The 17,361-nt window shown below is 47.0% G+C and overlaps 1 protein-coding gene across 1 annotated transcript in view; it reads right to left on the bottom strand.

The window, feature by feature from the left end:
• The window catches only part of acot8 (acyl-CoA thioesterase 8), an 86,610-nt gene extending 77,387 nt beyond the window's left edge, over positions 1 to 9,223 (bottom strand). Inside the window, exon 1 of the mRNA XM_034167632.1 lies at positions 8,976 to 9,223. Coding sequence (XP_034023523.1) covers positions 8,976 to 9,223 — 248 coding nt within the window. The remainder of the gene's footprint in view (positions 1 to 8,975) is intronic.
• Positions 9,224 to 17,361: the final 8,138 nt, after the last annotated feature.

Raw genomic sequence — 17,361 nt, 5'->3', positions numbered from 1 at the left:
AAATATATAAACCTCTCTCAGCGTCCATGGAGCTCTGGGGCTCCGATTGCCGAGACGTGCGGTGCTGCGGATTTTGCCGCAAGAAGTCTGTCCTTGCAGCAACAGGTGTACCGGCCTCTTCGCATTAAAACAGTGAGCGTAGCGGAGGCAGAGAGCAGGAGATGTCGATGCTGTTGCTGATCTGAGCACACAGATCTGTATCTCACATTCATTGCAGCTTACTTTTGGATGTTGAAACCAGGACGTGTATAAGTAACATTACTAACAGATAAAATCAATTTCAATGTGGGATCGGACTGAAGGCGGGAGCGCGTCGTCTTGTCCCTGACATCATGGAAATGATACGGCTGTACAAACTGTTTTCACAGAGGGCTAAATTTTAGCTGCAAATTTGTCTTTTTAAATGAAGATTTCTCCGCTGAATTACAAATCTGAGCTTACAGATTTACTTTACTGCATTCACAAGGGTCTTATAAATACATATCAGCTATTTCTTTCTGAAATCTGACCACATTTATTTCAATGTAGGTCTACTTTAAGATCGAAGCATTAACTAATGGTAGGGCTTCTTTGAGCAGCCTGGTAGGAATGGGGTCTAATAGACATGTTGATGGTTTGGAGGAAGTAACTAATGAAAATAACTCAGACAGAACAATCGCAGAGAAAGAGTCTAGCCAAATACCAGCATTACTGAAGGCAGCCGAACATAAAGATATGTCTTTGGGATGGTTATGAATAATTTTTTCTCTAATAGTTAAAATTTTATTTGCAAAGAAAGTCATGAAGTCATTACTAGTTAAAGTTAAAGGAATACTCGGCTCAATAGAGCTCTGACTCTTTGTCAGCCTGGCTACAGTGCTGAAAAGAAACCTGGGGTTGTTCTTATTTTCTTAAATTAGTGATGAATAGTAAGATGTCCTAGCTTTACGGAGGGCTTTTTTTTTTATAGAGCAATAGACTCTTTTTCCAGGCTAAATGAAGATCTTCTAAATTAGTGAGACGCCATTTCCTCTCCAGCTTACGGGTTATCTGCTGTAAGCTGCAAGTTTGTGGGTTATACCACGGAGTCAGGCACTTCTGATTTAAGGCTCTCTTTTTCAGAGGAGCTACAGCATCCAAAGTTGTGCCAATGAGGATGTAAAGCTATTGACGAGATAATCTATCTCATTCACAGAGTTTAGGTAGCTACTCTGCACTGTGTTGGTATATGGCATTGAAGAACATAACAAAGAAGGAATCATATCCTTAAACCTAGCTACAGCGCTTTCAGAAAGACTTCTACTGTAATCAATCAATCAATCAATCAATTTTTTTTATATAGCGCCAAATCACAACAAACAGTTGCCCCAAGGCGCTTTATATTGTAAGGCAAGGCCATACAATAATTATGTAAAACCCCAACGGTCAAAACGACCCCCTGTGAGCAAGCACTTGGCTACAGTGGGAAGGAAAAACTCCCTTTTAACAGGAAGAAACCTCCAGCAGAACCAGGCTCAGGGAGGGGCAGTCTTCTGCTGGGACTGGTTGGGGCTGAGGGAGAGAACCAGGAAAAAGACATGCTGTGGAGGGGAGCAGAGATCGATCACTAATGATTAAATGCAGAGTGGTGCATACAGAGCAAAAAGAAAAAGAAACAGTGCATCATGGGAACCCCCCAGCAGTCTACGTCTATAGCAGCATAACTAAGGGATGGTTCAGGGTCACCTGATCCAGCCCTAACTATAAGCTTTAGCAAAAAGGAAAGTTTTAAGCCTAATCTTAAAAGTAGAGAGGGTGTCTGTCTCCCTGATCTGAATTGGGAGCTGGTTCCACAGGAGAGGAGCCTGAAAGCTGAAGGCTCTGCCTCCCATTCTACTCTTACAAACCCTAGGAACTACAAGTAAGCCTGCAGTCTGAGAGCGAAGCGCTCTATTGGGGTAATATGGTACTACGAGGTCCCTAAGATAAGATGGGACCTGATTATTCAAAACCTTATAAGTAAGAAGAAGAATTTTAAATTCTATTCTAGAATTAACAGGAAGCCAATGAAGAGAGGCCAATATGGGTGAGATATGCTCTCTCCTTCTAGTCCCCGTCAGTACTCTAGCTGCAGCATTTTGAATTAACTGAAGGCTTTTTAGGGAACTTTTAGGACAACCTGATAATAATGAATTACAATAGTCCAGCCTAGAGGAAATAAATGCATGAATTAGTTTTTCAGCATCACTCTGAGACAAGACCTTTCTGATTTTAGAGATATTGCGTAAATGCAAAAAAGCAGTCCTACATATTTGTTTAATATGCACTTTGAATGACATATCCTGATCAAAAATGACTCCAAGATTTCTCACAGTATTACTAGAGGTCAGGGTAATGCCATCCAGAGTAAGGATCTGGTTAGACACCATGTTTCTAAGATTTGTGGGGCCAAGTACAATAACTTCAGTTTTATCTGAGTTTAAAAGCAGGAAATTAGAGGTCATCCATGTCTTTATGTCTGTAAGACAATCCTGCAGTTTAGCTAATTGGTGTGTGTCCTCTGGCTTCATGGATAGATAAAGCTGGGTATCATCTGCGTAACAATGAAAATTTAAGCAATACCGTCTAATAATACTGCCTAAGGGAAGCATGTATAAAGTGAATAAAATTGGTCCTAGCACAGAACCTTGTGGAACTCCATAATTAACTTTAGTCTGTGAAGAAGATTCCCCATTTACATGAACAAATTGTAATCTATTAGACAAATATGATTCAAACCACCGCAGCGCAGTGCCTTTAATACCTATGGCATGCTCTAATCTCTGTAATAAAATTTTATGGTCAACAGTATCAAAGCAGCACTGAGATCTAACAGAACAAGCACAGAGATGAGTCCACTGTCCGAGGCCATAAGAAGATCATTTGTAACCTTCACTAATGCTGTTTCTGTACTATGATGAATTCTAAAACCTGACTGAAACTCTTCAAATAGACCATTCCTCTGCAGATGATCAGTTAGCTGTTTTACAACTACCCTTTCAAGAATTTTTGAGAGAAAAGGAAGGTTGGAGATTGGCCTATAATTAGCTAATGAAACTTAATATGAAACTTAATGAAACTTATGCCCCACTGCTGGGTAGTCCATTAAAGTAAATGTTATTAAGAAATGATCAGACAGAAGGGGGTTTTCAGGGAATACTGTTAATTCTTCAATTTCTATGCCATATGTCAGAACAAGATCTAAAGTGCGGTTAAAATGGTGGGTGGGCTCATTTACACTTTGAGCGAAGCCAATTGAGTCTAATAATAGATTAAATGCAGAGTTGAGGCTGTCATTCTCAGCATCTATGTGGATGTTAAAATCACCCACTATAATTATCTTATCTGAGCTAAGCACTAAGTCAGACAAAAGGTCTGAAAATTCACAGAGAAACTCACAGTAACAACCAGGTGGACGATAGATAATAACAAATAAAACTGGTTTTTGGGACTTCCAATTTGGATGGACAAGACTAAGAGTCAAGCTTTCAAATGAATTAAAGCTCTGTCTGGGTCTTTGATTAATTAATAAGCTGGAATGGAAGATTGCTGCTCATCCTCCGCCTCGGCCCGTGCTACGAGCATTCTGGCAGTTAGTGTGACTCGGGGGTGTTGACTCATTTAAACTAACATATTCATCCTGCTGTAACCAGGTTTCTGTAAGGCAGAATAAATCAATATGTTGATCAATTATTATATCATTTACTAACAGGGACTTAGAAGAGAGAGACCTAATGTTTAATAGACCACAGTTAACTGTTTTAGTCTGTGGTGCAGTTGAAGGTGCTATATTATTTTTTCTTTTTGAATTTTTATGCTTAAATAGATTTTTACTGGTTATTGGTGGTCTACATATCAACTGGCCTAAAAAGAAATGGAGGAATATGAGATATGAGATGAGAGTAAAATTGTTCTTTTTTGGTCCAAGAGCCGCAAACTCTGAATTCAAGCCACAGTTCACAGTGAAGACAGTGAAGCATGGTGGTGCAAGCACCATGATATGGGCATGTTTCTCCTTCTATGGTGTTGGGCCTGTATATCGCATACCAGGTATCATGGATCAGTTTGGATATGTCAAAATACTTGAAGAGGTCATGTTGCCTTATGCTGAAGAGGACATGCTTTTGAAATGGGTGTTTCAACAAGACAATGACCCCAAGCACACTAGTAAACAAGCAAAATCTTGGTTTCAAACCAACAAAATTAATGCCTCACAGATGTGAAGAAATCATGAAAAACTGTGGTTATACAACTAAATACTAGTTTAGTGATTCACAGGATTGCTGAAAAAGCAGTTTGAACATAAATGGTAAAATGGTAAATGGACTGCATTTTTATAGCGCTTTTCCATCTGCATCAGATGCTCTAAGCGCTTTACAATTATGCCTCACATTCACCCCGATGTCAGGGTGCTGCCATACAAGGCGCTCACTACACACCAGGAGCAATAGGGGATTAAAGGCCTTGCCCAAGGGCCCTTAGTGTTTTTCCAGTCAGGCGGGGATTTGAACCCATGATCTTCTGGACTCAAGCCCAACACCTTAACCACTAGACCATAAAACATAATAGTTTTGAGTTTGTAGCATCAACAGCAGATGCTACTATTATTGTGAACACCCCCTTTTCTACTTTTTTTTTTACTAATAGCCCAATTTCATAGCCTTAAGAGTGTGCATATCATGAATGCTTGGTCTTGTTGGATTTGTGAGAATCTACTGAATCTACTGGTACCTTGTTTCCCATGTAACAATAAGAAATATACTCAAAACCTGGATTAATCTTTTTAGTCACATAGCACTACTATTATTCTGAACACTACTGTATGTGCATTTCATGCCAGTGTTGGAGCAGCGTCACTGAAAAAATGCCGCTGCAGTTGGTCCGTTGCGCTGTTTCTGAGGGTGTGAAAATGATCATTTCTCTACACTGTGGACCAGGTGGTTCTGATTTGGAAGCAGGTCCACAATTTATTCATCAACCTCTGTCAAAGCTATTTAAAGATGTCAGTCATGATGACCTGGACTCTTGTCTGTTGCGGGCAAGAAAAAAAAGAAAAGTCCACCATTTAATTCACACAGTGGCGTTTTTGTTTATTTTTGTTGTTGCTGTTTGTTTTGTTTTGGGGTTTTTTTGCGTTCGTTCCTCATAACTGGCCTTTTCCGTGGGAGAGAGCGCAAAGGTTCTGTGGTGTTGACTGACTTTCCAGCCATGCAGCAAGTGCTGGTGGAAAAGAATGACTGAACCGCCAGTCAGTCTGCGTGGCCGTGGGAGAAGTTCTCCTGCAGTGTGCCGCACGGCCAGCACTGTAGGGGAGACTGGGACCATTTGCCCCGGGAAAATTTTTAAATTTAGAACTCCCTGAAACACTGTTGCCTGCATTTTGAGGGCCACATTTTGTGAAGTAAAGCCATAGTTTTTTTTTAATCTCTGTTACAGCCTTACTTTAACGCCCCCCCCCCCCCCCCCCCAAAAAAAAAACAAGGCATCAGGCCAAAACATGGAAATGTACCTGTGTCAGGGCCAATGAACCAGGTACCTCTGGCGCCCTCTTTTGGCTGCCATTCAGCCTGTTTGTAAAATAAAAATACTACTCTATCATTCTGGGAGGGGTCCGTGCCATCAGTCTTATAGCCATCATTATTAACTACCAATACTTCATTAATTTACTGTCAAATAATTAATTTACTGTCGATACCCAACTCTAATTGTCAGTGCCACATAAGTCAGGAGAATAAATATCTTGTATTGTGTAAACATCACTTTTTAAGTGAAATCATCAACCACTGAAGAAAATTATTAAAATAATATTGTCCAGTTGAATTTTTTTACAGTATTTCAATGAAACAACTTCAATATTTTTCCATAGAGAAAAACGCTGCTCGGTCAAAGGCTTTGCCTTCATTATATTACCTGTAGAGGTCCAGTTAGTTAGTTCGTTAGTTATTAAGTTAGTTAGTACCTGTAGAGGTCCAGTTAGTTAGTTAGTTAGTTACTGAGTTAGTTAGTACCTGTAGAGGTCCAGTTAGTTAGTTAGCTAGTTACTGAGTTAGTTAGTACCTGTAGAAGTCCAGTTAGTTAGTTACTGAGTTAGTACCTGTAGAAGTCAAGTTAGTTAGTTACTGAGTTAGGTAGTACATGTAGAGGTCGTTAGTTACTGAGTTAGTACCTGTAGAGGTCCAGTTAGTTAGTTACTGAGTTAGGTAGTACCTGTAGAGGTCGTTAGTTACTGAGTTAGTACCTGTAGAGGTCGTTAGTTACTGAGTTAGGTAGTACCTGTAGAGGTCGTTAGTTACTGAGTTAGTACCTGTAGAGGTCGTTAGTTAGTTACTGAGTGAGTACCTGTAGAGGTCGTTAGTTAGTTACTGAGTTAGTTAGTACATGTAGAGGTCGTTAGTTACTGAGTTAGTACCTGTAGAGGTCCAGTTAGTTAGTTACTGAGTTAGGTAGTACCTGTAGAGGTCGTTAGTTACTGAGTTAGTACCTGTAGAGGTCGTTAGTTACTGAGTTAGGTAGTACATGTAGAGGTCGTTAGTTACTGAGTTAGTACCTGTAGAGGTCCAGTTAGTTAGTTACTGAGTTAGGTAGTACCTGTAGAGGTCGTTAGTTACTGAGTTAGTACCTGTAGAGGTCGTTAGTTAGTTACTGAGTGAGTACCTGTAGAGGTCGTTAGTTAGTTACTGAGTTAGTTAGTACCTGTAGAGGTCCAGTTAGTTAGTTAGTTATTACCTGTAGAAGTCCTGTTAGTTATTACCTGTAGAGGTCCTGTTAGTTAGTTAGTTAGTACATGTAGAGGTCGTTAGTTAGTTACTGAGTTAGGTAGTACATGTAGAGGTCGTTAGTTACTGAGTTAGTACCTGTAGAGGTCCAGTTAGTTAGTTACTGAGTTAGGTAGTACCTGTAGAGGTCGTTAGTTACTGAGTTAGTACCTGTAGAGGTCCAGTTAGTTAGTTACTGAGTGAGTACCTGTAGAGGTCCAGTTAGTTAGTTACTGAGTTAGGTAGTACATGTAGAGGTCGTTAGTTACTGAGTTAGTACCTGTAGAGGTCCAGTTAGTTAGTTACTGAGTTAGGTAGTACCTGTAGAGGTCGTTAGTTACTGAGTTAGTACCTGTAGAGGTCGTTAGTTAGTTACTGAGTGAGTACCTGTAGAGGTCCAGTTAGTTAGTTACTGAGTTAGGTAGTACATGTAGAGGTCGTTAGTTACTGAGTTAGTACCTGTAGAGGTCCAGTTAGTTAGTTACTGAGTTAGGTAGTACCTGTAGAGGTCGTTAGTTACTGAGTGAGTACCTGTAGAGGTCGTTAGTTAGTTACTGAGTTAGTTAGTACCTGTAGAGGTCCAGTTAGTTAGTTAGTTATTACCTGTAGAAGTCCTGTTAGTTATTACCTGTAGAGGTCCTGTTAGTTAGTTAGTTAGTACCTGTAGAGGTCCAGTTAGTTAGTTAGTTATTACCTGTAGAAGTCCTGTTAGTTATTACCTGTAGAGGTCCTGTTAGTTAGTTAGTTAGTACCTGTAGAGGTCCAGTTAGTTACTGAGTTAGTACCTGTAGAGGTCCAGTTAGTTAGTTACTGAGTGAGTACCTGTAGAGGTCCAGTTAGTTAGTTACTGAGTTAGGTAGTACATGTAGAGGTCGTTAGTTGTTAGTTATTACCTGTAGAGGTCCTGTTAGTTAGTTAGTTAGTACCTGTAGAGGTCCTGTTAGTTACTGAGTTAGTACCTGTAGAGGTCCAGTTAGTTAGTTACTGAGTGAGTACCTGTAGAGGTCCAGTTAGTTAGTTAGTTAGTACCTGTAGAGGTCCTGTTAGTTAGTTAGTTAGTACCTGTAGAGGTCCTGTTAGTTACTGAGTTAGTACCTGTAGAGGTCCAGTTAGTTAGTTACTGAGTGAGTACCTGTAGATGTCCAGTTAGTTAGTTACTGAGTTAGGTAGTACATGTAGAGGTCGTTAGTTACTGAGTTAGTACCTGTAGAGGTCCAGTTAGTTAGTTACTGAGTTAGGTAGTACCTGTAGAGGTCGTTAGTTACTGAGTTAGTACCTGTAGAGGTCGTTAGTTAGTTACTGAGTGAGTACCTGTAGAGGTCCAGTTAGTTAGTTACTGAGTTAGGTAGTACATGTAGAGGTCGTTAGTTACTGAGTTAGTACCTGTAGAGGTCCAGTTAGTTAGTTACTGAGTTAGGTAGTACCTGTAGAGGTCGTTAGTTACTGAGTGAGTACCTGTAGAGGTCGTTAGTTAGTTACTGAGTTAGTTAGTACCTGTAGAGGTCCAGTTAGTTAGTTAGTTATTACCTGTAGAAGTCCTGTTAGTTATTACCTGTAGAGGTCCTGTTAGTTAGTTAGTTAGTACCTGTAGAGGTCCAGTTAGTTAGTTAGTTATTACCTGTAGAAGTCCTGTTAGTTATTACCTGTAGAGGTCCTGTTAGTTAGTTAGTTAGTACCTGTAGAGGTCCAGTTAGTTAGTTAGTTATTACCTGTAGAAGTCCTGTTAGTTATTACCTGTAGAGGTCCTGTTAGTTAGTTAGTTAGTACCTGTAGAGGTCCAGTTAGTTAGTTAGTTATTACCTGTAGAAGTCCTGTTAGTTATTACCTGTAGAGGTCCTGTTAGTTAGTTAGTTATTACCTGTAGAGGTCCAGTTAGTTAGTTAGTTATTACCTGTAGAAGTCCTGTTAGTTATTACCTGTAGAGGTCCTGTTAGTTAGTTAGTTATTACCTGTAGAAGTCCTGTTAGTTAGTTAGTTATTACCTGTAGAGGTCCAGTTAGTTAGTTAGTTATTACCTGTAGAAGTCCTGTTAGTTATTACCTGTAGAGGTCCTGTTAGTTAGTTAGTTATTACCTGTAGAGGTCCAGTTAGTTAGTTAGTTATTACCTGTAGAAGTCCTGTTAGTTATTACCTGTAGAGGTCCTGTTAGTTAGTTAGTTATTACCTGTAGAAGTCCTGTTAGTTATTACTTGTAGAGGTCCTGTTAGTTAAGTTAGTTAGTACCTGTAGAGGTCGGAGTCCAGCTGCTCCAGGTTCAGGACGCTGGTCACCAGGACGCTCCTCAGGTCACGGGTCGCTCCGTCAGACCCGGAACTCCGCCTGCCGCCGTGCTCCGAGGGTGTCGGTGACACGGGTCTCTCTGAAGGACCGGGTTCTGTTCCTGAGCCGGTACCTCCATCCCGGTGTTCTGACGGTTCTGGAGACGCGGAACTCTCTGAGGAACCGCTAACTCCGCCCTTATTTTCAGCCATGTTTTTTTCTGTTGCTTCTTCTTGGTGTTTTATGACCGTTGGCAAACAAAGTTTAGACACATTACCGCCACCTACTGCTGTGGAGTGTGAATGCAGCCTCTGAGCTCAAGATGTTCATCTCAGGAAGCACGAAGACTGAGCTGGGCTGAGTTAGAAGACAGCAGGAGATATTTGATATAAGCACAGCAACCACACTCAAAAATGAAGGTTTTTTTTTAAATAATAATAATAATAAATTGCGTGCCATAAACACAACCATGAGTTGTTGGGTTTTTTGTTTGTTTTTGACTTTTTTTATTGTTGCTGATGTTCTGAGGACTGGACTATCACCAGATATCCCTGACTGGATGCTTCCTGACCCTTGTAGAAGGTGCTGTTTCAGCTTCCTGTCAGAAGAGAACATCTTTGCTGTCTTTTCTTACATTTCTGCACGACTTGTACATCCAAACCAGTACAAACTATTTTAATCCTGAATGACGGCTGTTTGGGTCGGATCGACACCTCCACCGAACTCACCTTTTTTTTTTTGATTATCTGACCTCATCAAAAGTGTTTCATTCAGTGAAATATTGTGAAAATGTTGGCTGTTGTTCTGTATGTATGACACTGTGAACATTTCAAAGGCCACACAGACGCTAAAAAACAAAATGGTAAGTGCTTTACAATGGTGCCTCACATTGCCCCCCCCCCCCCCCACACACACACACACACCAACACACTGATGTCATAAGCCTTCAGGTCCTTCAGTGCCCATACTTATCCATGGATTCTGAAGCATTAAGCAGATCACGCTTTGCAACTCCTCTCAGATGGCACTGTGTCAAGGCTCAGTAGGACTTGGGGCCTGCATAAAACTCAGGGCCTATATAGACCTAGGGACTGGTATAGGTTGTGCTCATGGCCTATATAGGACTCCCGGGCTGTATAGGACTCACAAACTGTATGGGACTGAAGCGTTTTATACGAGGACACAGACAGGTAGCATGACCTGGAATTGAACCTATAGGTCTACATTATGGTTATCCAAAGGTACCTGTGTCTGTAAATCACTGGGGGACTGTATAGGCCTGTATACTTGTACATGTCCTATAGAAGCCCTTGGACTTAGGGCTTGATTAGGACTTGGGTCCTCTAAACAATTTGGTCTCTCTAATAATATATCAGGTGGCCCCACACAGAGTCACAACCTCAGGGCTCAGAAAGCATTTGAACCATATGCAGTAATATTTTTCTGTAAGATTAGTGATCAGGTACACTAATTAAAAAATGACCACAAAAACCCTGCATTTGTAGTGAGATGTGCAGCAAAGATGCCCAGAATTATTTTTAACTTAAAATATGTTTAGCTATTTATAAAAAGTCCTCTTTTGTGATACAATGGCTACATCCAAATACACATACTAGTTTATTACTGTGACATTTGTCATACGAATGGAGACCCCACCGCAGAGAACCGGGCAGGTTAAGGTAAACATCTGTCTTTACATGGATCGTGAAGTGGAGCAGGGTTCGATACATAGGTGGTCAGTTCAAAAACAGTGGTATCTGTGAGAAAATGTGCAGGCGGGTTACCTGTTGTGAAAGTGTAGGTACACGGACCCACAACAGGGGGCGTAATGAACGGACAATGGAGAAAGGTGAATAACAAGTTTTACTGTTGTGAAACGAGCACAACTAATACAACAATCAATAATTTGGGGTTTAGGTCGAAATCCGCTGGTGTCGTGTGGGCAGGCTCGAAGGTAGGAGACGTCCGTCCCAGTCGAACCGGAACCACCCAGATCTCCTCTGCACCGAACCCTGGGAGTACTGGAACCGCCAAGTCCCGAATTCCCAGGTGGCCACTGCCTCCGCTCGTCGGATCCGGTACTGCTGGCGGGAGAGAGCAACAAAACACACAGGTGTGGATGCGACAGCACCCAGTAAACGGAGAGGGGAGAAGCCGCCTCCACCTCTTGTCACTATACAGCAGGAAGGTGAGTACTTATCCAAGTAATTAGCTTTCAGTAGTCAGCTGTCCTGAAAAGGTTTAACAAGTCTTATCTGGTTATGCAGAATATGCGTGCAGAGAACGTTACCTCAATCTTAAGGCGATATCTCGGCACTGAGGTGGAGACGCCGTCCTGATGATATACCTCCGTGCTGAGTGGAGTCAGCTGTGTCCATTAATGGGTGACAGCTGTCACCCTGACTGCTCTCGTAAGGCGGCAGCGCCCTCTGGTGCCTGGAGCCCGCACTCCAGACAGGGCGCCCTCTGGTGGTGGTGGGCCAGCAGTACCTCCTCTTCAGCGGCCCACACAACAGGACCCCCCCCTCAACGGGCGCCTCCTGGCGCACGACCGGGCTTGTCCGGATGGCGACGGTAGAAGTCGGCCAGGAGGGCCGGGTCCAGGATGAAGCCCTTCTTCACCCAGGAGCGTTCTTCGGGGCCGTACCCCTCCCAGTCCACCAGGTACTGAAAACCCGGCCCATTCGACGGACGTCGAGGAGCCGGCGCACGGTCCAAGCCGGTTCCCCGTCGATGATCCGGGCAGGAGGTGGTGCCGGACCCGGGGTGCAGAGGGTGAGGTGTGATGGGGTTTTATCCGGGAGACATGAAACACTGGATGAATCCGCAGCGAGGCCGGAAGCTGGAGCCTCACTGCGGCGGGATTGATGACTTTGAGGACTTTGAAGGGACCGATGTATCGTTCTTGGAGTTTGGGGGAGTCCACTTGAAGGGAATGTCCTTGGTGGACAACCACACTTCCTGCCCAGGACGATACTTGGGGGCCGGGGCCCGCCGCCGGTCTGCATGTTTCTTCGCCCTCGTCCGGGCCTTCAACAAAGCAGAGCGGGCGGCACGCCACACCCGACGGCACTTCCGTAGGTGGGCCTGGACCGAGGGCACACCGACCTCTCCCTCGACCACCGGAAACAAGGGGGGCTGATACCTCAAGCACACCTCAAACGGGGAGAGGCCGGTGGCTGATGACACTTGGCTGTTGTGGGCGTACTCGATCCAGGCCAGGTGGGTACTCCAGGCCGTCGGGTGAGCAGCTGTCACACAGCGTAGTGTCTGCTCCAATTCTTGGTTGGCCCGCTCTGCTTGCCCGTTGGTCTGGGGGTGATACCCGGACGAAAGGCTGACCGTGGCCCCCAGTTCCCGGCAGAAGCTCCTCCAAACGTGTGAGGTGAACTGGGGGACCGCAATCGGAGACGATGTCTGATGGTATTCCATGCAGACAGACGACGTGGTGGACCAGGAGGTCCGCTGTCTCCTGGACCGTTGGGAGCTTCGGGAGGGCCACAAAGTGGGCCGCCTTGGAGAAACGGTCCCACTATCGTGAAGACGACGGTGTTTCCCTGGGACGGCGGGAGACCCGTGACAAAGTCCAGGCCGATGTGGGACCAGGGGCGATGAGGCACGGGCAGTGGCTGTAGCAGCCTGAGGTCTTTCTGTGGTCGGCCTTGCCCCTGGCGCAGGTGGTACAGGCCTGGACGTAGTCCCGGACGTCGGCCTCCAGGGATGCCCACCAGAAGCGTTGCCGGACGACTGTCACGGTCCTTCGCACCCCAGGGTGACAGGAGAGCTTAGAACCGTGACAGAAGTCCAGGACTGCAGCCCTAGCTTCTGGTGGGACGTATAGTCTGTTCTTTGGTCCGTTTCTGGGGTCCGGGTCACGGGTCAGGGCCTCCCGGACGGTCTTCTCCACGTCCCCAGGTGAGGGCGCCATGATAGCGGACTCCGGGATGATGGATCCGGGGGATCCGACGGTTCCGTTTTGACTTCATCTTCGTGCACCCGGGACAATGCATCCGATCTTTGATTCTTGGTCCCGGGACGGTAGGTAATCCGGAAGTCAAACGGCCAAAGAACAGTGACCAGCGGGCTTGCCTGGGGTTCAGCCGCTTGGCGGTCCTGATGTACTCCAGGTTCCGATGGTCAGTGAAAACCGTGAATGGGCACGGCTGTTCCCTCCAACAGATGTCTCCACTCTTCGAGGGCCTCTTTCACAGCAAGGAGTTCCCGATTGCCGACGTCATAGTTCCGTTCAGCGGGGATCAACCTGCGGGAAAAATAGGCACACGGGTGAAGGACCTTATCGGTCTTCCCGCTCTGGGAGAGCACCGCTCCTATCCCTGAGTCCGAGGCATCCACTTCAACCACTAACTGGCGGCTAGGATCGGGCTGCACCAGAACTGGTGCAGACGAAAAGCGCCGTTTCAACTCCTTGAACGCGGCTTCGCACCGATCCGACCAGGTGAAGGGGACTTTTGGAGAGGTCAGGGCTGTCAGGGGGCTAACTACCTGACTGTAGCCCTTAATGAACCTCCTGTAGAAATTAGCAAAGCCGAGGAACTGTTGCAGCTTCCTACGGCTTGTGGGTTGGGCCAATGTCTCACCGCCGCAACCTTGGCCGGATCAGGGGCGACGGAGTTGGAGGAGATGATAAACCCCAGGAGGGACAAAGAAGTGCGGTGGAATTCACACTTCTCGCCCTTCACAAACAGGCGGTTCTCCAGCAACCGCTGCAGGACCTGACGGACATGCCGGACATGAGTCCTCAGGATCCGGAGAAAAGATGAGGATATCGTCTAGATATACGAAGACGAACCGGTGCAGGAAGTCCCGCAAGACATCGTTTACCAACGCTTGGAAAGTCGCGGGAGCATTCAGTGAGACCGAACGGCATGACCAGGTACTCAAAATGACCTAACGGGGTGTTAAATGCCGTCTTCCATTCGTCTCCCTTCCGGATCTGAACCAAATGATACGCATTCCTAAGATCAAGCTTGGTGAAGATTTTGGCTCCATGCAAGGGGGTGAACACTGAATCCAACAAGGGCACGGGTATCGATTGCGAACCGTGATTTCGTTCAACCCCCTATAATCAATGCATGGACGAAGCCCGCCATCCTTTTTTTACCCACAAAAAAAGAAACCAGCACCCATCGGAGAGGTGGAATTCCGGATCAACCCGGCAGCTAATGAGTCCCGGATGTAGGTCTCCATTGACTCACGCTCCGGCCGTGAGAGGTGTACAGCCTACTGGACGGGAACTCACTGCCTGGAACCAAATCAATGGCACAATCATACGGGCGGTGGGGAGGAAGCGTGAGAGCCAGATCCTTGCTGAACACGTCAGCGAGGTCATGGTACTCCGCCGGCACCGCCTTCAGATTGGGCGGCGACTCGGACCTCCTCCTTAGCTTGGGAGCCGGGAGGAACCGAGGAACCTAGACACTCCCGATGGCAAGGTTTTCGCTCCACTGATACCACTACCCCGGACGGCCAATCGATCCGGGGATTGTGCTTTAGCAGTCCAGGGAAAACCCAAAACCACACGGGAGGTGGCCTGAGTCACAAAGCAACTCGATCACCTCCCGGTGGTTACCTGACACCACCAGGTTACAGGTGGTGTCTTATGCGTGATTGGTGGGAGTAGGGAGCCATCTAGTGCCCGAACCTGCACAGGGCGAGGTAAGAGCCACCAGAGGGAGCCCTATCTCCCTGGCCCATCTACTGTCTAGCAAGATTCCCTTCAGAGCCCGTGTCCACCAGTGCTGGGGCCTTCAGGGTGAATCCTCAAACAGGATCGTGCCTGGGAGTCGTGTAGCAATGTGGGTGTGTCCCACGTGAATGTTTCGGCCCACCCCTGGCCCAGTCTCTAGGGGCGGGCGTTGGAGTTTACCGCTCGGGGCAGTCGCTTGCGAGATGCTCACTCGAGCCACAAACATAACAAGCTCCGTAGGCCCGCCTCCTTTGTGCTCCAGGTGCCCTAAATGTTGCCCTGCTCGTGTCCATAGCTTCGTCAGCAGGGGAGCCGTAGGCGCACGGAGCGCCAGGAACAGAGGAGCGTGGGGAGGGCGGAGCTCGGTCGGAACCGGAAGGGAGAGGGACGACGCGTGCCTGGCCACGCCCCTTCGCATCGTTCCCGACGGCGTTCCTCTAGCCGGTTGTCGAGTCGTATGACTAGATCGATGAGCCCATCTAAATCCCGCGGTTCGTCCTTCGCCACCAGGTGCTCTTTTAGGACCAGTGACAGTCCATTATCAAAGGCGGCGCGGAGGGCAGTGCTATTCCAGCCGGATCTCGCCGCCGCGATGCGGAAGGCGACTGCATAGGCAGCTGCCGCTCCGACGCCCCTGTCTTATTGACCGTAGCGCGGTTGAAGCCGGTCTCTCCTCTGTTGGGATGATCGAACACCGTTCTGAGCTCCCGCACAAACCCATCGTAAGTATGAAGGAGCCGTGAGTTCTGCTCCCAGAGCGCTGTAGCCCAAGCACGTGCCTCCCGCGAAGGCAGGTTTATTACATAAGCTACTTTGCTAGCGTCAGTCGCGTACATCACGGGACGCTGTGCGAAGACGAGCGAACACTGCATCAAAAAATCCGCGCACGTCTCCACACAGCCTCCGTACGGTTCTGGAGGGCTTATGTAAGCTTCTGGGGACGGAGGAAGGGACCGTTGAACGACCAGTGGAACGTCGCTAATCACGCGCAGGGGTCCTCGGGAGGGAGAGCCGCAGCGGCGCCCGGAGGGCGCGCTTCCACTTGTGCGGGCGAGAGCCTCCACCCTGCGGTTTAGGGAGAACGTGCTGCTCGGTCATTAATCGATCCGAGTGGTGAAAGCGGTGAGGATCCGCTGCAACTCACCGATTACCCCTCCCGAAGATGCCGTCGCGCCCTGTTCTTCCATTGGCCGTTCAACAGCCGGTTGACGCCCCTCGGGATCCATGACGCTGGCCGAGATATCCTGTTGTGAAAGTGTAGGTACACGGACCCACAACAGGGGGCGTAATGAACGGACAATGGAGAAAGGTGAATAACAAGTTTTACTGTTGTGAAACGAGCACAACTAATACAACAATCAATATTTGGGGTTAGGCGAAATCCGCTGGTGTCGTGTGGGCAGGCTCGAAGGTAGGAGACGTCCGTCCCAGTCGAACCGGAACCCCCAGATCTCCTCTTGCCACCGAACCCTGGGAGTACTGGAACCGCCAAGTCCCGAATTCCCAGGTGGCCACTGCCTCCGCTCGTCGGATCCGGTACTGCTGGCGGGAGAGAGCAACAAACACACAGGTGTGGATGCGACAGCACCCAGTAAACGGAGAGGGAAGAGCCGCTCCACCCTTGTCACTATACAGCAGGAAGGTGAGTACTTATCCAAGTAATTAGCTTTCAGTAGTCAGCTGTCCTGAAAAGGTTTAACAAGTCTTATCTGGTTATGCAGAATATGCGTGCAGAGAACGTTACCTCACTCTTAAGGCGATATCTCGGCACTGAGGTGGAGACGCCGTCCTGATGATATACCTCCGTGCTGAGTGGAGTCAGCTGTGTCCATTAATGGTGACAGCTGTCACCCTGACTGCTCTCGTAAGGCGGCAGCGCCCTCTGGTGCCTGGAGCCCGCACTCCAGACAGGGCGCCCTCTGGTGGTGGGGGCCAGCAGTACCTCCTCTTAGCGGCCCACACAACATTACCGAGCAAATCAAGCAGAGGGTCAAAAGCACAGGGGTGTCCAATAAATGGCAGGCCAGGGCTCAGAGTCCCACCAGGAGACAGTAACAGTCAGAAACTAGAAAAATAAAACACGAGAGATAATTAACTACAAGGAAATGACAGTCAGAAGAAGGCATGGAAGCTAAATGCACAGGCGAGGAGCCGAGCAGGACACACCTGGGTGTTAAATATACAGAAAACAGACTCACCAGGAGGAAGCAACAAAAAAAAACAAGACAGAGGAAACAATGTCAAAATAAAACAGGCAAAACCACAGAGCACCACCAAAGACACTCTGAACGCTGAAGAAGGAATATGACAACACTAAAGAACACAAAATGGTGTGTGGGCCGCCTGAAGAGGAGGTACTGCTGGCCCACCACCAGAGGGCGCCCTGCCTGAAGTGCGGGCTTCAGGCACGAGAGGGGCGCTGCCGCCACGGACACAGCCGGGGGGTGACAGCTGTCACTCATTATCTCTGACAGTTTTTGTAACTCTTCTACCTCCGCGTGATTTTTGGCTTCCCATGGATGTTAAACACAATCCCCGGATTGATTGGCCGTCGTGGGTTGTGGCTCAGTGGAGGCAAACCTGCCACCGGAATGTTTAGGATCCTCGGTTTCCTCCCGGTGGTTAAACGCTAAGGAGGAGGTT

Source organism: Thalassophryne amazonica, chromosome 3 (assembly GCF_902500255.1).
Source record: "Thalassophryne amazonica chromosome 3, fThaAma1.1, whole genome shotgun sequence".
Lineage (NCBI taxonomy): Eukaryota > Metazoa > Chordata > Actinopteri > Batrachoidiformes > Batrachoididae > Thalassophryne > Thalassophryne amazonica.
The sequence above is the reverse complement of the archived record's forward strand: the minus strand, read 5'-3'. Positions and strand labels throughout refer to the sequence as shown.